This window comes from Leucopleurus acutus (assembly GCF_964270905.1).
Source record: "Leucopleurus acutus genome assembly, chromosome: 13".
In the NCBI taxonomy this organism is placed as follows: Eukaryota; Metazoa; Chordata; class Mammalia; order Artiodactyla; family Delphinidae; genus Leucopleurus; species Leucopleurus acutus.
In genome coordinates, this window is record NC_139155.1 from 19,933,077 (window position 1) to 19,958,093 (window position 25,017).

The following is a 25,017-nucleotide window of genomic DNA, read 5'->3' on the forward strand; positions in this document are numbered from 1 at the left end:
GCAGGGCACTGATGTTCATAGAGCTCGCTTTGGCCTGGCCAGTGCAAATCACCTGCATGACAGCCCCAATAAATAGGGGGTCCTCATTTTATGTTTTCTTCTTACCAGATAACAGCATCTTTCCTCTTACCCATTGTCTATGAAGGTGCAAATGGTACGGTTACAGCCTCTGTGTTTCTGGTTGCCCATCAAACAGTTCTGTCTTTAACCCTTTTTATTGGAAAAGTCAAAACATGCACAGTGACCTTTTGTTTCTAGCTCGAAGCCTCCAGAGAAGCAGGAGCAGTGGCTCTGAGAAATGTGGCCCAGAGATTATTTGAAAACTATCAAACACAGTCTAAAGAAGTTAGAAAGAAGCATGAGGACAGTAGACACTTACTCCAGGTACCGAGCTAGCAGCTTGCATACTGGTGGACTAAGCTCCAAGCTGTTCAAGTCTCTCTTCTGGGGAGGAGTTAGATGTGAAACAAGCAATGGCCACGTGACTTGGCAAGACCTTGGAAGGGCAGGCTGCCCGTCTTCTGCCCTGATCTCCCCCCACCCCTGTTTAGCCTGGTACCCGGATATTATGCCTCCCTTGCCCAGAGCCCTGCCACCCAGCCTAGAAATCAGGGCTGGCCTCATGACACTGGCCAGTGGCTTCTCTTCTGGTTCTACCTTTGACTAACTAGGTGACCCAGTTTGAATCACTCTGTCTCTCTGACTTGACTCTAAAATGAAAAAGTTGGGCTACATAAATGGTTTCAAAATTTTTTTGGTCCTGGAATACATTCTTCAGAGTAAACGAACAAAAACATGTATGTGTATGTACATATATATATATATATATATCATATAAAATTATATATTTTATATTTAATATATAAATTAAAATATAAAATCATACAAATATATATGTGTGTGTATATGGGTGTCTCTATATCATAGACACACACCTACACTTTGTTTGTTTTTGAATCTGAAATATGTGTCCTAGGGCCAGTAAAACTTTATCTGGAGAATGTATTCTAGGACTGGAAGAGGGAAACGTGTGTATGTGTGTGTTTGCCAAAACTCAAAACAGGGAAGCTCGTTCAGGCACGGGTAGGGCTCCTGGGTCTCTGCCAGCTCAGACCCTAGGAGGGTCCCCAGGGAAGCACAGTAGGAATCCACTGCATAGGCGACACGCCCTCAAGCTTCAGGTTGGGGTGATGATGGTCACAAATGCCTAGGCACGCAGGGTGCAGGTAAAGTACCTACGTGAAAGAGTGAGCAGGTGTGTGTGGACGGGAGTGCCCATGTCCCAGCAAAGGGAGTGTCTGGGCAGGAATGCCCACCTGGTATATTCAAGGGAAGTCAGACACTTTTTTTTTCTAACCGTAAAATCTTGAGTTCTATTAAACACACAAGCAGATGTGGGTGCGCATGTCAGTTACAAGTCAGTTGAAACACTCCCAAGTGTGACCTATGGGCTGCCCGCTGAAGACTTCTCTCCTATGTCTTTTAGTATAACTCCTGCTATACGCCTAGGAGATAACCCCCTGACACAGCGGGGATAATTATTCTGCTTTTATGACACTTTCTGGTTAAAAAGAAAACACTTTTTACTTGAACGTATAAGATTTTATTTTTGTTCTAGATAAGTTTTGTTGAGAAAAAGTCAAAAGTTTTGCTTTTCTTAAGTTTTTGTCTCTCTTTCTTATACCAGTTCACAGAGTATGCTTTATGGTAGCAAATGTCAACATTCTAGAAATAATATTTATATGTTATTAATTCTCCATTGATTTAGTGTTGCTGTAGTCCATCAGGTTTATTTTGAAGAAAGACTGAATTCAAGGAAGTAATTCTAAACAAGTGTGAATTATTAAATTTTTTTGGCGACTCAGAAAATTTTAGAGGGAGATAATAGCTGTATAGGTTTAATGAAAACGATAGTCTGATAACTGTTTTTCTGACAAAAGGTTAACACACTTGAAAAAGAACAGAAATTGAAGCAACATGTTGAAAATCTGAATCAAATTGCTGAAAAGCTTGAAGAAAGACATAATCAAATCACAGAACTGGAGAACCTTGTACAGAGAATGGAACAGGTAGGCCTCTGGAGAATTAAAGGGATTTCTTCCTGACAGGGTTAGGGTGAGAATTAAAGAAGATAATATGAAAATAAATAACATTAAGTGAAAGTGTTCTTTGCAACGCCTAAGATCTTAGGATGTACTCAATAATGTTCATTTCTTCCCTTACACATTTAATATGATGTGTATTATAGTTACTGATTTACCTCTTTACAAATACTGCACTCGAATCATTTTCTGTCACTTTTTTTTCTCATAAATGTATGGCTTAGAAAGGGGAAACATGTGAGGCTATGAAGCGAAATAATGGAAAAAATCACAAAGTCTACCTACTGCTAGTAATAATATAGCGAATCCCTGTAATTACAGCATTTCTATGTATTGGAGTCAGTGAAGTGTTTATCTTTGGCCACCCAAGTCCCCTTTAGGTGTATAAAAACCTATGACTGCCCTAGGACAGGTAGAGTGCACAATTAAGAAAAGACATTCTTGGGACTTCCCCGGCAGTCCAGTGGTTAAGACCCCCCGTTCCCAGTGCAGCGGGCACGGCGCACGGCTTGGCCAAATTTAGGGAAGAGTAATAATAGAACAAAAGTTATTAAAAGTTTCATGCAGTGTTCCTTTAAGTAGCTGCCCCTCCAAATGCACACAAAAGGTTCGCACATAAATTTCGTTTTGCATGCCTTAGAATTTAGATAAACCAAGCAATATTTTTTAATAGTAAAACAAACCAATAGAAAACTGGCATCTTTGAAACTGAGTTGGAGTAGATAAGAATACAGACTTTAACTTCTAGTAAATATTGCCCAGCACATTTTTATATTTATTACATGAATTCCCCGATTTTCCTCCACTCTGCTCAGTCTTACTTTTTTTTATGAGTCTCCTTGAATGGAGGCTATTTCAGAAACATCACTTCAAAAGCATCACATTTCAACATTCAGGATATTTGCCTGAGAAACCTTGAGTAATTTTTTACACATTTCCCAAGAATTTAATTTATAACACTGTGAGTTTGACTGAATTGGTGATCTTAATGAAGGTCCTATGAAGAAATCATGAAAATTAAATAAGCCCAACCTTAACGGAATCTAATAATAATAATATACAGCTACATCTGTGTTGTACGGTGGGTGATGCTGAGTGTTTTACTTTAGCCAAAATCACAGGGCTAGAATGTCCTCAAGTAGCTGGTTTGCCCTCGTGTAACAGTTTATAATTACGATGTTTTGGACAAACTGTAACATTTGGATGAATACTTTACAATGTTAGAATATTTGTCCTGTAATAAATAGTTTAGCAAACTAAGACAGCACAAGGAACGTTTGCATTTCGGAAAGGAAGACAATTCTGGAATGCAAATAGGGTTGTTTAATCAAACTACTTGATTAACCAGCTTGACATTTAAATGTAGATTTGCGATCACCTCAAACCCAGTAACACTGGGTCATGTTTACTGGTCAGCTGTCAGTCCCTGAAAGTTAACAAAAAAAAATAGTGTAATGTAATTTCTATCTTCTAGAAACCCCAGGAAATCTGTACTGGATGTGAGTTCATCTCAGAATTCCGGGGTATAGTCACTGGACTATTTATTCAACAAATACTTGAGCTCCTACCACCTACCAGGCAGAGCTCCAAGCTAGATATCTATTTGTGAATGAACCAGATACTGTCTCTTTGTGGAGATTGCAATGTAATATATCTGGGTTGTGTGAGACTCAAGGAACTGCCCAGATCTCCTTTCATTCATTCTCCCAGGGGTCCTTAGGGAAGCTGACATCCAACTGAAGGTAGGGATGGACCCCAGAATAAGGTTAAGTGGCTTAGAGACTGGCAGACATTTTTGAGAAGTGATGGCCTAGCATTTGTCTTGATATTGACCCATAATGGAGAGCTGTCTCTAGGAGCTCTGTGACATAGTAAGTGGACAGAATGCCCATCGTTCAGCAAGGCCATGCAGGAACCTTCCAGAACATTCTAGTTCAGTGACTTCCTAGAGTGGAGTCTTTTGGAATCTCTGGGAGGTGGAGGTAGGTGGGGATGCAGTGGAAGGAAAATGTGCAGGAGTTTTATCTTTATTTTTTAAACATATTTAGTTTGAAGATACATTACATTTGTAAAATGATCACGCAAATAAATAAAACTATAAGAAGCAAAGCTTGGTAACATCTTGGTCTAAGGAGATACTGAGGATAAAGGCTGTGATGAAGGGTTTCTCGGGAGGGAAGTGTGTATCGGAATGAGAGGAGGGGGTACTGAGACCTTTGTATTAATAAGAAAAGGCCATGAGTTCAAAAAGGAAATGAAAATTAAAAATAAACATCCACAACAAAGGTTGATAAATACTGCCCTGGTGGTGGGCACCCCCTGGAGAAGGATTCATTTTCTACTCGCTTGCACGAGCCACTGCTCCAGTAAATAGCCATTAGTGGTATGAGGTCTGGTAATGAACGCATTACTTAAAACCTTCACCATCTGTCCCACTTTAATCAGGAATGCAGTGAGAATGAGTTCCATAAACACAGTGATAAGCCAGCAAAACCGCCCAGTAAGAGCATTTTAATACGGCATATGTCCCTTTGGCTGGCAGCGCACTTCTGTTGCATCATATTTGCTTTCCAGTGTCATTGATTTAGCTCTATTAGCATTTTAGAGCTCAAAGGCTCTTTTGAGACCACCTAATTCCTCCTCATCATTTTATAAACGAGGACAGTGCGAATGAGGGACTATTCCACCGTCCTCCACTTATCAGTTCACAATCCTTTCCATTATGCCCACATCTTCTCTGATGTGGGATAAAAGGGATGCCATTGGTTCCTAAATCATTTAGATGTTAACATATGGCAGTGATTTAAGTTGGTGTCCACTCCACCTTGATCAATAAGGTGCGGGAACTCTTACGCTCTTCAGAGGTGTGGCTTTGGCAAGAGTGGATTGCCCGCTGGGTGGTGCTGTGAACGCCTTTCCCTTCCCAGAAGACACTGTCCCTGAGAAGTGCTAGCTGATGTAGTGTGATTTTCCGTGTTGTCAGAGAGGCAGCATTAAGAGTCCAAGCTACAAGGACCTACTGTATAGCACAGGGAACTCTACTCCATATTCTGTAATAACCTATATAGGAAAGAACATGAAAAAGAACAGATATACATTTATGTATAAATGAACCACTTTGCTGTACACCTGAAACTAACACAACATTGTAAATCAACTATACTCCAATATAAAATAAAAATTAAATTAAAAAAAGAGTCCAAGCTAAATACTGGAGGCTTGACCAAGGCAGAACATTTATTTGTCCAGCTGTCTGGTCTCCTTGAACCCTGGTGATAAAGATTCATGAATTGAGAGTAAGTCCGTTAGAAAGAATGTTTGTTAAACACCATTTTTACTCCTATAAATTCAAAATATATTATCAGTGATGTGTTTCTTTGATGACCCAAGTGTCACAATAAGCTTGCAAAGAGTATCTTGATCCCTCAGATCAACTAAGGCTGCACCAGAACAGTATCTAATATATGTGACAAGAATGCTACAGGAAATTTTTGAAAAAGTATAAATTTTAAAAATAACAGAGCACATAAGATATGAAGTATTTGGCGCCTTCAAATTATTATATATTGAGGTCCTAATATGTTTCAGAGAAGCATGTAGACCTTTCACATACATCTCCAATCATCCCAACATTTCAATATAGATAGTATTATCCCCATCTTAGGGATGTTCAAAAAGTCAAAAACATGACTCAAACAAATATAGAATGAATACATGTCAGATGTTTTAGTCAACTCATTAATTAATGAGGGAACCAGTAAGATTGTAAAGCTGGTTTAAATAAAATATTTTTTGAAATTGGCTATTTGCATGCATTTTGAGAAAAGGAATGTAGAATAGGATTACTAGGTTAGATACAAAGGTAGTTAATATTCTTTAAGGCAATAAACCATAACCTTTGGGATTACCTTTTCTACCAGGCAGAAACCCACAAATTAACATGCAACTTCACAAAGTCAGGGCTCTAATCAAATAATAAAGTCACACGCAAAGAAATTCTCCAAGAGAATTAAAAAAATCCTTGTGTCAGGTTATTAAACAATGACCCAATATGACATTAAAATTATATATTTTGATTTACAAGTTTTGGTTAATTTTTCTTAACAGTGATAAGGTCTAGAAGGGTTAAAACCTTGGCAAAACTTAACACAGTCACCAAGTTTCAGAACCAGTTCTGTCCATGTCCAAAGACATTCTGAGATTTTTGCTATAATGGCACTGTCTTGTATTTTACCCATATAAATACTACAGAAGGAATGATTTTAAACAGCATTGTAAATACTGTCAAAACATCTATTTCCATCAGATATAAAAAAGAACACAATCCTCCCAGCTTGGTTTTTCATGGACTCATCTATTTTCCTGTTGGATGTAGAGAGTTTGGTTTAATGGTGACAATCACATTTCTTTAGGGATTCTTTCACAATGTCAACATTTCTGTTATATCCTAATTAGGAAGTGACTTTATCACTTATGACTTTGATCTTTCACTAAATATACATTTACTACTTTTCTACCTCTGACAGATGCCATGTAAGCAGGTAGGTGTCAAGACAAGTGCAATAATATCCTTGGATACCAACAACTCAAGATTACCGGAGGAGAAGCAGGTGGAATGATGGGAGAGCCAGTGTCTAGAGAGAGATGGGCAGGCAGTTAGCATTTAGGGCGGGATGGAGAGACAGAAGAGAAGTTTGACTGAGCAGTGGACTGGGGGAGGGGCCAAAGCAAAGCTCTCCAGAAAAACGTGGTTAGTGAAGACAACTAGTCTTGATCTGTCCTTGAGCGGCTTACGTTACCAGAGTCCAAAACCGCTCTGCTCGCCGCACGACAGGCTAATAAATCGGAAACGAGGTGTTGAGGCAAGGAACACGACTTTATTTGGAAAGCCGGCAGACGGAGAAGACGGCGGACTAAAGTCTCAAAATAACCATCTTATCGGGGTTTGGATGCCAGTTTCTTTTATAGCACAGAGGGGGAGATGAGGAAGTAAAGTAAAAAGGCGTAAGTTTTGCAAATATCACCTGGAATGGCCAGCCTCGGGAGGGGATGTGTTAATTTCTTCTTTTTTGCAGCCATCCACGGCTGGAACAGGGTCTGGATGTTTCCCTGATCAAAGGCAGTTTGGTTTAACATTCAGACAGAGGGGCAGGTTTCCCCGAGGCAGGCCGTTATGTATAGACAGTATCCTTTTAGTGAACAAAAGCAGTGGAAAGCAAAGGTTAAAGTAAAAGAAACAGATTCAACATGTAGTCAGACCTGGCTCTTCCCTGTTACACTTGTAAACCATGCTGGAGAATGCCTGCCCCGGACTTCACTGGGGTGGGTTGTAACAGCTCCGTATGAAATGAGCTCTTTAGCTCAAAACATATTTCTAGTATTACAAGAAGCATCTTTTGCGAACAGTTTGCAAGAATTCCTTGCTGAATACACACGCACATAGAGAGAAAGAGAAGGAGAGAGAGAAAGACAGAGAGAGAGAGAGAAATAAAGGAAAAGAAATGAGCAAAAATTGTATGTTATTTTCTCCTAGGAAAAGAGGACACTGCTAGAAAAAAAACTGTCTTTGGAAAACAAGCTGCTGCATCTCAAATCCAACGCTACATATGCTAAAAGGTTTGCAGATTTCCTACGTAAAAGCAGTCCTTGATATCTTTCCTCTCTTCAGGTCCACTGACCAGTGGATAGAAGGCAACTATCCCCCAAGGGAAAGGAAGCCTGAACGTGCAGGAGGAAGGGAGATTTCTTAGCATTAACAACCGTGTGCCTCTCCCTCCCTACCCACTAGGGAATCTGGATGGGGCAGAGGTCACTGGGGGTACAGGGAAACTGGTGTGTGTATATGTGTGTGGTGGCTCGTTAATCCTTTTGAAGAGTGAATGAGCCTGTCCCCTCCCTGTTTACCCTTGGTGCTGAAGAGGATGCTGTTGAGGTCTCCATTCCCCTGATGCTTCTGATTTTGTTAATGGATCTCCGCTACAGCCGGCCTTAAATTAGCTAGCCCGCAAGTGGAATTGTAAGATAGTTTTGTCGTGCTCCCAACTTCGTAGAGAATGAAGGAAATACTGTGAAAAGCATCCTTAGTTCTTGGGACTTACTTACAAATATTCGTAATTCACAAGCAGTCCTGGTCCTTGTGTGCTGGGGTAGGGATGGATTTATGGGTTGATGGATATCGAATGGCTTGACTACTTGGCTGCTGTTAGAAAAATTCTCTGGAATGTCATAGAATAACTCATATCACACGAAATCTCCTGAACTTTTTCTTTTCTTTTCCTTTCCTTTCTTTTCTTTTAATTCTAAGCCTACCACAATCATTATATATTCTGATATAACATCCAAAGTCAAATCTATTTCAAGATCTTAGTTTATCCATCTAGACCTCTTGATCTAGGCACTATTATGAATCTCAAAATGTACACATTCTTATTCTCATTTATTCAATAACATCTGCTCAGACATCACTTTCTCTTGGTCTTTTGATTTTTTCCTATCTCCTTTTCCTTTCCCATTATCTCTCTTTCTCATCATTGGACCTCATAAGCCAAAGTCCAGAACTGGGCTGACCCTGGCAATTGTACCTACATATATGAAACACACTGGGATACCACTGATATTAATTTCCTCATACGCTTCCCTGTGACCACGCATATAGCCCCAGAAGGTGGATTTCTGAGTTTCATAGCACTGTACTCTCTGTAGAGAATAAAGGAAATATTAGGGAAAATATCCATAAGTCTTTGGAATTACTTGTATATACTCATAATTTAACTCTAAGTAAATTTTTGGCTTACCTCTTTTTTTTTTTTCCCTAAAGAGAGCTTTTCCATGCAGCAGAACTACAGCTGGTACACTGTGCCTTCCATTAAGAGTCCAGACAATGGGTTTGATTTATTCTTTAAAACATGATTTTTTATTGATAATAGAGGTTTTGTCAGTCTTTGAGCCAAAAATGTAATGATTTTAAAAACCAAACTGAGCTATTCTTTCAGTGCTATTATATATGAGCAGTCAGGATAAAGAATTCTCAAAAAGCTCTTGAGGAGGTTTTAGAAATATCTTGAGGGAAATGGAGCTTCTGTGTTTCCAGAAAGGTGTTTGAACATCCTGGCTTGTGCAGTTTTCATAAATTGCAGGTGTCACAAATATTTATTTTACTTGTTATTTTGAGCCGTGCGTAGAGGTATTCACTTTGCTAAGTGACAAGAAAATGAAATCAGTATGAGTCAGATCCTTTTAGTTAAAACAACAGAGACTTGGTTAAGCTACCATAAATAGGATTTCTGTTAGGTTAAGACTGAATAGATATGGCCATAAAGAAGATGTACTCATGGGAAGACAGGAGGACAACCCTTTAGCACCTAATGTGATTTGAAAAACCAGATTATTTTGCTGATCCCACTTAGTGATGCGTGTTTATGCAGTTTCACTCTTTTCTTGTTCGTCCTGGATGACTCATTACCTTTTCCCACCATTTTTCACCAGCTGGTTTGTATTCTCTGTATTTTCCTTTCAGATTCCAGAGGAAAGAGTCTGACTGGCCTAATATTACTTCCTGTATTGGACAGATAGATCATCTTGACCAACCCCTGCATTGACATCCAACTAATAGCCTTTGGCAGGCGTCCCCTGCCATTTTTGTGGGTGGCCTCCCCTTACTCAAAGAATAGCCTAGGGCTTCTTCCCTGAGCAGGGGGCTATGGGTGATTTAATTTCCCTTAAACATAGAGAGTTTGATAGGTGCCATGACTTTCTTGAATTGCAGTGAGTTTCATTCTACAATTTTGATAAAGAGATAAAAAAATTCAGTATGTTGTAACTTGGCATTTCTAATATTAGAAAGCATCTCTGAGGGTGATAACTTTGAAGCTTTTATAATTCAGAAGAAAAAGAGTTTCTTCTTGCACATGGATATGTATGTACCATTATATTAAGCTAATCCTCACAATTGCTTTTTTTTTTAAACATCTTTATTGGAGTATAATTGCTTTACAATGGTGTGTATGTATATGTATAGCTGATTCACTTTGTTATACAGCAGAAACTCACAATTACTGTTAACGGGAGTAAAAAGGTTTGGCAGAAGCCATCTTTTTTAAAAACAAGGTTGACTCCATATTTCTACTATCATCACTACTAACTGACACATCCATAGTGCCTTTCGGTTTATAAAGTAACCTGAGGGACCTTATTTAATTTGGTCTTTCCACGGACCTTTCAGGGAGGAAACAGAGCTTCTGATTGGTTACATGACCTGTCAAGATCACTCAGCTTTCCAGAAGTTGTAGGGCTGGGAGTTTGGGCTCTGGTATTGCCGTAGCAAAGCCTGTGCTTGTTCTTCTATAGAGGAGACTTGACTTTTTTTCTCTTATTTCTGGAAACTCCAGAGACCTTTTCTCTGACTGGTTTCCTCAGTCCCCTGTGTGGCTACGAGCAGAAGGCAGTTTTCCAACTTTTCTCTCTGCCCTGTGATGTCACAGACAAACACACAGGCCCATTTTAGAGTTATCCCTTGGGGAACACATTTGGGCTTTGTAAAGACAAGTAGTGTGTTGGCTTCAACATACCTGTAGAAGCTGCTTAGGGATGGTACATTCCTTAGAGGAAGAAACAGGGTATCTTGAAGATGTGGTTGCATGTCGAAGCATACTGTCGTTACTTACATTTATCTTTGGTAGTTTTGAGGGCTGTCTTAAACACCCCCATGCCCCGCCCATTTAGTGCTACCACTGAAAACAACAATGGGGAAGATTTTGACTGGCAATAGTAATACATATTCCTGAGTTCTGGTTGAAATGTGAACAGGGCTATACCTACGTCTTGTTTATTCTTTCACCTTGGTCTGGCCTGGGAAAGGTAAGGACCTGGCTCCTCCTATTCTTATGGTTGTGATTGTCAGTTTCCCTCTCTTCCACTGGCCACCATAAAGGTCCAAAGAAACATCAAATCCTAAATAGCAGGAAACCTGAGTCCCTGTAGATTCTAGTATGATTTTTTCATAGCTTCAGAGAAGCTCCAGGATGCCACCAATCTCACTATCTTCTCTCTCAAGTGGGAATTCCATATGGGGTTATTCATATGCCCAATGCTATGAGTAGTGTGCCCAGAAGTAGCAGCATCTGGTACATGCAGCATAGTTTCAGTTGCCACTTTTATTGCATTCATTTTGTCTCTCAGTATCTAGCTCTTTTTATTTCTTCTGGAATTTTCATTCCTATAAACAGCATAATGCATTAATCCCTGATAATAAGTACAATTTATAAAGACTTAAAAGGGTTATGTTCTGGGGTTGTGCAAATATGGCCATCCTCATGTTCTCATACCCTTTGCAATTATGTATTTGTGTACCCTGAGTTCTAAGAAAATGTAAGATCATTTACAAAAACTACATAAAAGTAACATAATCCTTTAACCGGAAATAGATTAGATGAGAAGGCCAAGGAGATACAAGAACAGGTAATATAATGAGGTTGCCCCACAAAATGTATACACGTGCTCACAGTGGACCACTGACTCAATTTTAAATTTTCTAGCAGCCAACCCAACGAGAAAATTATGATTAGTTTTGTGATTCACAATGTCCAAATGACTAAACCCAACCAGTTCTTTAGGAAATGTCCAGTTCTTTTTAATGTATCTGTAAGGCCAGAGAGAAAAATTTCCAGGATATATTCATAAAAAGTACCATGAACGATGTCTTCAACAAAATCATTATAGTAAACACAGAAGCTGTACCTCAGAAAATACTCTTAAAAAGGTTACCATGCCTCCAAAGAACAATTCAATCAAAGCCATTTGAACAGCGAGCAGCAGAGGGCAGTGTGGCAGGACTCAATAATGCTACCTCGGGTGGTGGACGTTAACCCCAAAATAGATTTTAAAGTATCCTGACCATTGGATGGAGAGACAGTCCTCCATGACCTTGATTTCCTTTGACCAAGTCTTTCGCAGACATTGGCCAGCAGAGAGATTGAGGATGTGCTTCTTGCCTAGTACTCATTCTACCGTTATCCTGTGTTACTAAAGACAAACCATCTGTTTTCACATTTCTGCAAGTTAAAGATAAGATTGACTTCCTCTCTTGAACACTAGGGAATCTAACATGAAGAAGACCAGAAATGGTACTCTGTTCACTCTCCATCCGTAGTGATTTGAGAGAGCATCTTCAGTTCCCTTTCTCAAAAGGGTGGAGCCAGGGTTTTCCTCTCTTTTTGTTTGGGCTTTTTCTATGCTCCCATTGCCGTTTCTAGGCTGTGGACTTACTCAGCTCCAAGCCTAGCATCTATAAAGCAAGAAGAAAACCCAGGGAACTCACCATTGTGTTGTTCCCTGCATCCCAAGGTCTCAAGCTAGTGTTCCTTCTTCTTTCCACCTTTCAGAGTCTTCTTGTGTTTGTTGATGTATAATGTTCAGGTTTTGGGTTGACTTAACAGGAAGAATAGGGGAAAACACATCTTCTACATCTTTCTGGAAGCAGCAGTTTTCAATTCTATTTTAATTTCAACATTGACTTTGTATTTATATTGAGGCATTGGGAAGCAGAGCATAAATCCTAGATACAGACGTTTGGCCTCCTTTCCTAGGCCTGGCCTTCATTATGTTTCTTCTTACTGTTTTGCTTTAGTACATTAAGACTGAGTGCTTCAGCTGAAAGATAAATAACAGAGATTAAAGGGAGCTCAAATGCAGCTTATTTGGCTATATTCTCACATTCAAAGACCTTAACTGGATGACTAGGTTTTCTGTTTGTTGAACAAACCTAAGAGATTTTTCTTTTGCAACTTCCTTAAATCACTGTTCCAGTGTATAATGCACATAAGTCTGAAACCCCTACGCCCTCCAGAGTGCTTCCAGAAATACTTTTCTTCCATCTTAAGACCTGTTTCAGATTTTTATTTATTTACGGTGAGCTTGATGGTAATATTCTCCTGAAATACATGGGGACATTTCCTGAGTTTTCTATTTTGAAGAACATATCTACCCACTCCCATCCTTCTAAAGACTATTTTTCTTTTCAGTCCCCGAGTTCTGGGTCATCATAAGACACGATGAGACCATTTTGAATACTCACCTTTAATAACATACAGTATTTTCATATTTTATGAATTTTCAAAGCCGACCTGGCTCCGCAAAGCATCCCGAGTTCCTTCTCATTACTCCCCAGGAAAGTCCTGAGTCTGGCTCCTCTTTCCTCCTTTTCTTTTCTCTTTTTTTCCCTTCTCTCTGGAGCAATTTTGAATCTTAGCACCAGCTGTGGGCCAGATTTCCGTTTGCCTCCGTGTCACTTTGATCCTTATGTCCACGACTCATCTGTTTTTGTGAAATGCCTTTTTGAGTCACTTTCTAATTTTTATGCTGAGTTCCTGTTCCATTGATCTGTAGATGTTCCTTATATATTCTGGATACAATGCCTTTATTAGTCATTTATGTTACCGAGATTTTGAGGCTATCCTACTCACTCTGATTTGATGACTAGAAGTTTAAAATTTTTGTCTAGTCAAACTTATCTTTTACTTTGCAGGTAATACTGTTCTAAGCTCTATGTGAACAATCTTTCTCTATTCCAAATTCATGAAGATGCTCTTCTGTATTATCTTTTGAAAGTTTTTTGGGTCTCCAGTTTTATCTACATGGAATTTAATTTTTTGATGAAGCGAGGTTAGGATTAATTTTCTTTTTCATTTTTTCCTATGAGTATCCAGTTGTCACAATATCATTTGTTGAAAAGACCATCCTTTTATAATATTCTGTAACATCATCTTTGATATAAATTGTATAATGAACTACATTTCACATATATTTTGTGACATACATTGTGTAATTGTACAGTATTTTATAATATAAATTATTTCATTCCATAGGATAAATAAATAATAATGGCTATCATTATACATCATTTGTACTTGTGCAAACATTTCTATAGTTTTATAGAAATTAATTTTTTCTACAGTAAAACAAACTCTTTTTAAAGCTCTCTCATACAAAACTGAACAAGGGAAAAAAATCAAGACTGTCTTAAATATTGCAAATTGCCTGAAAGTTACTCGGCTTTGAGTGACTTTACTGGATATTAAACATTACTGAGACAACTGTAGTGGATTAGTGCTGTGCTACTCAAAGCACTCAAAGCCTGGCTCATGGACCAGCAAAATCACTGGAACACCTGGGAGCATGTTGGAACTGCAGACTCTCAAGCCCTTCCCCAGGCTATTGGATTAGAATATGCATCTTAACAAGATCCCTGACAATTTAACAAGATCCTCCAATGCATATTAAGTTTGAGAAGCAATGTTTTAGTACATGATGTAAAACAAAATGGAGACTCTTTTGAAAAAAATGAGAACAAGTTCCGCTGTAGTGTCACATGAATTTCTATGACCTTTGTAATATTTGTAGAGACTGTGAAAATCAGAATTGCGATTGAATTGGATGTTGGCTACTAGTTGTGAAACCTTAATAAGCTAAAATAGTATATTACTTTATAAAACGCTCGTTTTCAGAAAGCACATTCACTTTATCTCTTTAAGTGTACTGTATAATCTTTCAATGCTGTAAAGGTAGGGATTGTTATACCTGTTATACTGAGGCTTAGAAAGGTTATGTGACTCCAAAATTACAATGCTCCCAAGTTTAGGGGTCTTGTCTCAAGGCATTTTGCCTCAAACTCTAATAACATTGGCAAGAAGAGAAATAGTCAAAAGCCATGGAATCAATACCAGTTACTTAAATGGAGCTTTGGGAAAGGATGAATAATCTAAATTCAAACTTCACTCATCTTTCTTCACCATGGTTAATGTGGACTCAAAATATTAGCTGGAATTTAATTTTTCTTTCCTTGCCTTATTTACATGTAGTAGAATTAACGAAAATAGGAAGCAAAAAAAACCAAAAAAGACAAAACAGGCAATTCACAACCTATACTAACCCCTGTATCCTTGGAAGTTGGTTTCTGATATATGTGTTAAGTCTCCATTCCTGGCCCCACGTTCTAACCCTACTATCCCATATGTGTGTGTCTGGTGGATGCTAGGTCTGTGGGCGCTCTTAGGTGAGACAGATTAGATATATAAGTGCTTCACCTGGTTCCATGCAACTTGACTCAACTACCTGCTGGAGGGAGGGAGTCACAGGTGGCCAGAGAGGAGCTTTGGACATGAATTGATCCTCTCGTTCAAGTTCATGTCTGAGCTAATCAGAGCATGCTTCATGACTGTTTATCTTCAGTGTGTCTTGTTTGGCATAAGGGACCCTGGGCATCTTACCCACATGTTGCCCAGTAGTAGAGTCAATGAGGAGATCCTGGTAGCACAGCTGTAAAAATAGCTGTATAATGCTTTAGCAAATCTTTCTCTCTTTTTCTCCTTTGCATTTCCAGTTGCCAGGATCTTCAAAAGGAGATTTCCCTCCTCCAGGAGCAGATCTCTCATCTGCAGTCTGTGATCCACTCCCAGCACCAGAGCCTGCGCAGTGTCATCCAGGAGGTCAGATTAATCAAGTGTGTTTCTGTGGTAGCTAGTATGTTTACAGTGAGAAGACCAAATACGTGTGGCTTGCCTGGACTCTACGAGCACTGAGATTCTTCTCCCCATTGACATTTCCTTTTTATCCCCACGTGACAAGGCTCTGTTTTCAGTGTCCTCTTTTGTCTCTGTGCCGACACCTGTGATGTTCTCAACGAAGATATGTGGGAAATTGTGTTTGCTCTTTCGATGTTTTGGTGTTTTTTTTTTTAAGTGTTCTGAGCCAGATAATGCACGCTGTTCTTTAGCAGATTTTGTAGATGAGGAGGTTCAGCCCTTTCTTGAAGAAGAAATGATCTCTTTTCATAACCTCATAAGTGGTTAATTTACGTAGAGGGTGTGTTAGCACAGGGCTGTAACCTGGCCCTTCCTCGCTGGGAACATCTTGGCAGGTGAAAGAGAAGAGGTCATCGTGATGGCAGCCAGATGGATGGTGAATTGCATACTCATACAGTTTACATCAAGATTTGTATTGATCTGGTTTGGGAATCTGCTTTAGACTTAAAACCAGAAATTCATCCATTCGTTTTTTTTTTAAACTACCTAATATTTGTTTCTAAAAGGAGTCCTTCTAAATAACTCAAATGCCTTCTTGACATAAATGTAACATTCATGCTTGCTGCGGTAGGACCTCTCTAAACAGCCAGAGAATTGAGTCATAGCACTTGAGAGTCAGGGAGGACAGAGGGGGCATCCCATGTCCTTATTTTACAGATGAGAAAACTGAGGCCCACAGTAGTTAAATGATAGAGCTAGCCTTGGAATCCACGTGTTTCTCCTCTTCTGGCACCATCCTGGATATCACCCCACATCCCCCAGTTCCACGTTGCCTCTTAACAGATGCTTTTCTTCCAAAGCAAAGTGGGCTCACCTTAATATGCTGCTGGTTGACCAGATCTCTGCCGCAGGGAGCTTCCCCATGCCAGACCATGGCCTTGCATCATGTCCCCTGGCCTCTGCCTGTGCAGGATGAAAATGCTAGGTGGCTGAGACACAGAACAAGGACCAGTGTTGCTTCCACAGGATGCACTCCTGCTGAGTTTGGTTTAAACAGGTTTGCTAAAGATTAAAGTGTTTAATTGCACTGTCTGTGTGCTCTCGTCCCCAGGTGCCAATTTGTCCTGTTATTTTCTGTAGCCTGTTGAGTCCGCTAATGCTTGGGATTTAATTTTGTTGATTTGATAAACATTACTTGACCACAGAAACCTGTACAATTTCTGACTTAAGGAACTATTCTCTGTTGCCTGACAAGATTTTTGCATTTGTGTTTCTTAAATCTTAGATGGAAGGCTTAAAAAATAATTTAAAAGAACAAGATAAAAGAATTGAAGATCTGAAAGAAAAAGTTTACATACTTGAAGCCCAGGTAAGGAGGGAACCTGTTCTATATTTCAGTATGAAGTGAGTATGTGTGTGTTCAGTATATCTGTGAGCCTGCGTACAAATGTGTCCTGTGTGTTTGTGAGTGCTTGTGTGTGATGGTGTGCCAGTGTGACACTGTGTCCAAGTATGTCTGTATGTGAATGTGTCTGTGAGATTGTATGTGAATGTGTCTGTGTGTATGTGTGAGGACATGCATGTGTCTCTATGTGGGTATGAATGCCTTTTTGTGAGTGTGTGTGTGCATCTTCTATGTATAAGAATTATAGCTTTGTGGGGGAGGTACTCTTAATCATTATTAAAATATTAAGTATTAAACATAATTTTATATTATTAAATTATTAATATTAAATATTACTAAAGAATTGTTGAAAGTTTATTCAAATGTTCCAGAATACTTTCTCTACTGGGGAGACCAGTGATACTGTCTCTCGATGTGGACTTGAGTTAGAAGCTTGGTCAAGGCCTCTCTTGCGTGAACTCAGCTCTAGCCAGATAGCCGGGTCTGCTGTCTCCTGTCTTGTTTCTTTCCCCCGTCCTGAGACGTACTATTCCTCCTCTTTCTCCATCCGTACCCATCAGGGCATCCAAGCTTCGCCTCAGGGCTCACCTACTTCAAGAAGCCAATTGGAATTTTCTTATGTTTCAGTGCTTTAAAACTTACCATAAACCTTTATACTACACTGTGATAAGATGTGCTTTACTTTTGCCCACTCATCCCCACCTTGACTGGGGAAGCCCTTTCAGCCGTTGAGCTGCAGTCCTAGGCTGGTGGTACCCCTACCTCACAGGAAGTACAGAGAAGCCCTGTGGTTACTGGAGCACCTGACGACCCCCAGGTGTCTCCAGCCCAGCTCTGCTTTGTGCTCAGTGTCACCCCTTCTGTCTCTGTTGAATAGCGCATCACGGACCACCTAGACCTGGTCACCTTTTCTACTGCATCCCTCAGCATTGTGACTTCTCTGTGTGTCCCGTTGTCCTGTCCAGAGATGCTCTGTCTTCCATGGAAACCTGCTTATCTTTTGGAGCTGTTCTCTTCCCCAGGACAGACCAGAGAGGAGCTCCATGATTGGACTCCCAGCACACGCCTCACCATTCTTTCCACCACCACATTCTTTCTGCTTTCCTCAAACAGAAGAAAAAAATCATAATAACATAAAGAGGTTGTAAATATTTTGCAACTTAAGTTTTGGAACCATCCCCCTGTTCTGCCGTTTCTACCTTCCTGGGACCACTGTTCTCTTTATTTTAGAGGGTAAGCTCATCACATCTTGGGTTTTCCTTAGATTCTCACCTAAGTAAGATGTAAATTGGTTAGTTTACATCAGGTGATGTGATTTATGTCGCATTAGAGCCCCCTCTCCTAAGAAATGTCTTTAAAGGCATTTCCTCCCAACTTTTCTTATGTAGTGGCCTTTTGACAAATGTTACTTGATAAAATATTTTTTCTTATAAATATTTTTCTTATAATATTTTAATAACTATTTTTTATTTTTTTACATAACTAACATATGGTCATTCATCCCATACAAATTAGGAAATATGGATGAGCAAATATAACAAGAAAACCACTCAAACATACCATCCAAGGGCAATTATCCAGCACAGTTGTGTATATCTCTATTTCTGTGGGAATTTTGTGCCTGTTACATACTTGTGTGTATATATTAGAGATACAGACTATATATGGCATCATTTTATTGTGTTTTTAAACTTGTATTTGTTTCAACAATTTTTTCATATCACTAGTTACGTAAGTCTATAAATACTTTTTTTTTTTTTCTTTTTTTTTGCGGTACGTGGGCCTCTCACTGTTGTGGCCTCTCCCATTGCGGAGCACAGGCTCCGGACGCGCAGGCTCAGCAGCCATGGCTCATGGGCCCAGCCGCTCCGCGGCATGTGGGATCTTCCCTGACCGGGGCATGAACCCGTGTCCCGTGCATCGGCAGGCGGATTCTCAACCACTGCGCCACCAGGGAAGCCCCTATAAATACTTATTGAGTGGCTACTGTGGTGTAGGCACTACGTTTGGATAAACAATGTTGAACAAAATAGACATGAGCCCTGCTGTCTGGAATTTACTAACTGATGAGGGAGATAGATACAAATAAATTAATATGTAACTAATAATATCTTGGAAAAGTTTTGCAGGAAAAGGACAAAATACTCTGGGCAATAATACCTGGATGGAGGAATGTATATGGACCATTTAGATTGGTGGGTGGGAACAATCTCTCTAAGAAAATGAATTTCAATATGACCTTTGTGGAAAACTGGGTGGTAGGGCATGTCAGGTAGCCAGACAGGAGGCCATTGTGGGTGCTTCTAATCTAAAAGCTGTAAATAGCGTAGGATGACATTGGAAAGGTAGGAAGGTGCTAGATCATAAAAAGCCTTTAGGCCATGCTAAGGGCTCTTTTTCTCTATAGAACAGTATAACAAGAAAGTCTTTGCTTACCAGGCAAATTAAATTCACATTATCTTTTTTAAGAGCCACGAAGGTTTCCACTGTATTGCTATGAAATAACTTAGTTAACTTAATCCCTGCTGTTGGATTGTTTTCCAGTACAGCTTTTGTAAACAGCAATGAATTCAACAGACTTTTACAAACGTTACCGATTATTTGTATAATTACTTCCTCCCTTAAGATACATTTTTAGAAGTTGAATTGGTAACTCGAAGACTATCCATTTTTAAGATTGTTGATCTGTGTTCTCTGAATTTCCATGTCTGCTGGATCAGACATCTCCCTCAGCTGCCACAGCCTCACCTGCTGCTGCCTCTGCTCTTGCAGTTAACTCTTTACTCACTTTCAGTCTTTCAGTTCTGACATTTCTGATCTGCTAATAGCCCTCTTTTTTCCTCTTTATTACTAAGGAATTTCAATATTTAAAAATCCTTTGGTATCGTTCTAATGAAATCTAAGAAAGTAGAGATGAAAAACACATGTGCTTAGGGCTTCCCTGGTGGCGCAGTGGTTGAGAGTCCGCCTGCCGATGCAGGGGACACGGAATTCTCATTTAGATCCAAGTTTATCTGTAATTCAAGGCAGTCCGGTGTAAGGTAGGGATCTAATTTTTTAGTTGTCTCACTTTATTGAGCAGTCTGGCCTTCCTTCATGATTTTGAAATGCTGATATATCCTAGACTAAATTTTTATGCTGGAAATCTGTTCCAATGGTGTATCTGCCTACTTGGCTCCAATGCCCTACTGCTTTAATTATCATACATCTGTAATACATTTTAATTGGAGAGATTGTTGTCTTTCTCTGATCTTTCATTATGGTCCTAGGCTCTGGTCATGTCTAATTAAGTGTTAGCCCTCATCACAGAGTCAGGGCATCAATGGTGCTACTGCTTCTAATTCAATCTTATATTCTTAGTTGTGTCTCTATTTATATCATCCTCAAAGCTAATTTTGTTGTCCTAAGTAAACTGGCAACTTAACCTATACACTACATTATCCAATTGGCCTTTTGGTATAATAGTTAGACCAGAATAATGTATTGCTTCCATTGCACTGCTTCTATATCCCAAAATTTAGCAAATAATTGCAGACTAGCCACTCAGTGTGATAGGAGGAAGCAATAGATTGTGTTCCCCTCATGGAAACTTCTTGGTTGGATGCAGTCTGCCCACATTGATGGGACAGCATCTCTCAGTACTGCCTAAGATTCTCTGTATGAAGTTGATTCAAACTACTATTTTCTAACATTCTCTTTTATTTAAAAAAGTCTTCAGATAAAGCAGTATTGATGAATGTCTTTTATGACCTCAAAATTTATTGTCTTCAGTAGATAAATCATTTCCTTCACTGTAGGGAATGTTACAACGCCCTTTTCAGCTTTAAAAAGCCCAGCCAAGCCACATTAGTTTATTTATTCAGCAAATAGTTTTGTGTGTTTATGATGTACCAGGAAATGTTCTAAGTGGTAGGTACATGGTAGGAACAGGACACACTGTCCTGACTTCATCTAGCTTTATTTTAATTGAAGATACATACAGTAAATACATAAACAAGTAAGTACACAACTTAATTAGGGACGGGTAACTGCTCCGAGAAGAGTAAAACAATGTGACAGTTATAAAGTGATGGGAGTCAGGAAGAGCATCTCTGAGCCTGTGATCTTGGACCAGGTACCTCAATTTAGTAAGTGCTTGAGCTGGAATGAACCTGTTTCTAGTCTAGCCCTAGTCAATGCTTCGTTATGAAGATCTTAAACTGGGAGGGCATGCAGGGGTGTACTATCTTGCACACAAACTTAGGACTATCCTATTTTAAAATAATAGTGTGAGCCGATTCAGTTTGTGAAAAATTGGTCACCAGAGCTGAACAACCCTTTTAAAGACATCAACTTTCTAAACCATACAGACAACATAGTTTTCTCATCCATAATAACTCATCTCTTTTAAGGCATGCTACATACTTCATTTTGTTTAATCTTCAAAGCTACTCTGGGAGAAAGCTATTATTTATTCCCTCAGGGATTAAACTGAGATTCAGAGAAGTTAAGACACTTGTTCAAAATCACTCGGCTGCATTTGAGTCGAAATGAACAGATACAATGTTAAATTTGCAGAATCATTTGTATGTATTTTAGCCATTGTCACAGTTACTACATTAAATGTTTTTCTGTTTTCCAGTTTTTTGACTCATGGAAACTAATACTTTTTTCTGTGTATTCTTTTCTATCCTACCAAGGACTTCCCACCCTCCCCCCACCACAAGGGGATAAAATTCACTCATCTAACTCTGTCCCTTTTTTTTCTTTTCAATCTTTCAGGATTTTAAACCTCTTTTAATTATCACCAGAAAATTTCTGCTTAACTCTGCCAAAATTATTTACTTTTCTTTCTTCTTTGGCATATCTTTCATCATCTTAATTTACAGCTCTGAAATTCATCTCACATTTCACACATTTCTAACTTCTTCACTAATGACATGCTCGTATGAAAATGCATCTTCAGAAATTACTCCATTTTCTAGACTTTGAAGAGTATCCTACTTTATGTAATCACCATCATCCCTAAAATTTAATTTACTTCCAAGAGCATGTTGCTAGAAGTTTAAGTATGCAAAAATTAGGTTCTTTTGGAAAACTGTGTCCGTGAACTAGCTTTGGATAGAGTCATAATAATGGTGGACTTACTCTGGTCATTGATTTGTAATTTTGTAAACTAATGATGAAAACTCATGCATTTGGTTGTTCTAGTTAAAGAAAAGCATATGAAAGCCCATGAATCAAAAATAAAGACCTAGGGCTTCCCTGGTGGCGCAGTGGTTGAGAGTCCGCCTGCCGATGCAGGGGACACGGGTTCGTGCGCCGGTCCAGGAAGATCCCACATGCCGTGGAACGGCTGGGCCCGTGAGCCATGGCCATTGAGCCTGCGCGTCCGGAGCCTGTGCTCCACAATGGGAGAGGCCACAAACAGTGAGAGGCCTGCGTACCACAAAAAAAATAATAAAATAAAAAAAATAAAGACCTAAATCCAGTAGATGAAATAAATCATCACAGAAGTTGAAATATATGAAAATAAAGACAGTCTAAGCTGATAACTCTTATGCTTCTGCAATGTTTGGAAGGCAACAACTTCAGAAAGTAGGAGTTTATTTTGGAAAAACTCCAAATAGCTTCTACATACTTGTCCAGCCACAAAAATATTTTTATTCCAATGCTCGTTGTCATCATGATATTGTGTTTCAAGTTGTGCTTCATAGCTTGTAAAGTACTGTACAGAGAGGAGTTTTTCTTAGCCACGTACTTGGCCCTGATATATGCCTGCACTTTTTTGGAGTGTATATTCGATATATCTCCATTATACAAGGAACATCTATATCATCAATTTGTCAAATCTGAAGTACATTTCCTGAGTGAGACTTAAGTGCTTAACTCTTGAAATATCACAGTGAAATGATTCATGTGTGAAGATTTTTGCTCCATCTTTTAGTTATTATTCCGTGTAGATGCCGAGGGGTAAGAAGGTACAAAATTCACATCTTGTCCCTGCTTTCCTTAGCTCAGTAGTTCTTCATCTTAACTGTACATTAGTATCACCTGTGGAGTTTTGAAAACTCCTGAACCTAGATTACAACCAAATTAAATGGAAACTTTGGGGGTAGGACCCAGGCATCACTAGATTGTAAATCTCCCAGGTAATTCCAATATACAACCAACATTTAAAACTACTCTGGTCCAGTGGCTCTCCGATGTGAGCAGACATCAGAATCATCTGATGAACATCTTAAAACACATCACCTGGCCACCCTGGGTTTCTGGTCCAAGGGCTTGGTTGGGAGTTGAGGATTTGTAGTTCTAATAAGTTCCCAGGGGATGTTCCGATTGTTGATTCCAGGACTACACTTAAAGAACTGTGTCTTCATCTTTTTTCTCTCCCTTTTTTCCACCTAACCCATTTCACCTTGTCTTCAAGGTCCAGGTTAAACGTCCTTGTGTAGGAAAATTATTCTAGTCACACTGATTTCTGTTTATACCTTTGAATTACTGGCTGCCTTATGGCATCTCTTGAATCGCATTTAATTAATTTATTTTTAATGTTTGAATGGTCACATGTTTATCACCTCTACCACACGGTGCATCCTGTGTACTAAAAGGGAAGATACTATCCTTTCTTGTGCTGTGTCACATTCCCTCTGCTACTGGTATGGTGCTGCAGACATGGCAGGGACCGAGTAACTGGGTGTATTGCGGGGGGCTGGATGTTTGGGGTAGATTCATTGTTGATTAATTCCCTGACAGTGTGCTGTCTTCTCTTTCCTATATATCATACCTGGAACCCTTTCAGAAATCACTGAATCTCTTTATCTCCTGGGGTCCACTGATTGCTTATTTGTAATATAAGGAGGCTGGGCGAATTCCTCTGGTCACAGAAAAATAACATCTTGCAGGGAAAAGAGCATGAGTTTTGGAGTCAGACAGGCCTGCATAAAGCCTGCACATTTGCAGACCCATGCTGCATATACTACCTGTGGGTCATTGGAAGCAAGGTTCCTCGTCAATTTGAGTTTTGCCAGCTTTATTTCTTTCACATACATAACAACAATGAAAGTTACTCCTCAGAGATGAGTTTATATCGAAGAAAAGAATGTCTGGAAAACACCAGGCAAAAGTCTTGACATTTGCTAGGTACTCAGAATTATTAACTCTTCTGCTTCCGTCAAAATTCTGGTGTCTATTTCCCAAAACCATGCATTCTGGTGCTGGCTTACTCCAAACCAGCAGATGGAGTCTTACAAAATAACTTTTATTCAGTCCTTCGTTTCCTACACGGGAAGGGAGCTGGTGTGTTGCTGTTCTTTGAAAGCCGTGGCGCCTCTTCTGCCTTCCTCCCACGGTTACCTTTCAGGCCCAGAACTTTCTGTACAGATGTATCCTTGAAGGACTTCTGGCCTGCCCATGCAGCCAACTGGCAAGTCAACCTTGGGCATGAGTCTTCACTGGAAAGTCTCACTTTCCAGATCTGTAAAAAGAAATTGTTTGGCTTTGCTGCATTGTAGAGAAAGTATTGTCTCTGGACTGGGAGGCCCTGGCTTTGTGGGGGTTTTTTCTTTCACTTTTTCTTTTTATTAATTTTTATTGGAGTATAGTTGCTTTACAATGTTGTGTTAGTTTCTACTGTACAGCAAAGTGAATCAGCTATACTTATACATATACCCCCTCTTTTTTGGATTTCCTTCCCATTTATCGGAGGACCTGACTTTGAATCTTCAGTTCTGCCCTGAACAAGATGTTGGGCACTTAAACTCTTTGGACCTCAGTTTTTATATATAATATATAATAATGGGCCTTGGACTAGAAAGTCATAACCAGCTGCCTTTCAGTCTTAAAATCTGTGCCAGACACCGAGCTGAGTAGTTTATGTACTTTTATTTCATTTCAGAACCTGTGAAGAAGAGACTATGATCATATCTGTTAATACAGATGAGGAAACTAGGCACAGAGAGGATAAGTAAACTAAATGAGGTCACACAGCTAGCAAGTGGTTGTGCTAGGATTT

General features: G+C 39.4%; 1 protein-coding gene across 8 annotated transcripts in view; it reads left to right on the forward strand.

Moving 5' to 3' along the window:
* Positions 1–25,017, forward strand: part of CCDC68 (coiled-coil domain containing 68) — a 51,254-nt gene that overhangs the window by 19,900 nt on the left and 6,337 nt on the right. For 7 of the 8 annotated variants that reach the window (XM_082853152.1, XM_082853153.1, XM_082853151.1 and 4 more), the window contains 5 exons: positions 259–384; positions 1,941–2,069; positions 7,636–7,718; positions 15,478–15,583; positions 16,905–16,988. In XM_082853152.1, the coding sequence (XP_082709278.1) occupies positions 259–384; positions 1,941–2,069; positions 7,636–7,718; positions 15,478–15,583; positions 16,905–16,988 (528 nt within the window). The remainder of the gene's footprint in view (positions 1–258; positions 385–1,940; positions 2,070–7,635; positions 7,719–15,477; positions 15,584–16,904; positions 16,989–25,017) is intronic. The other variant, XM_082853158.1, reaches the window with a different exon arrangement.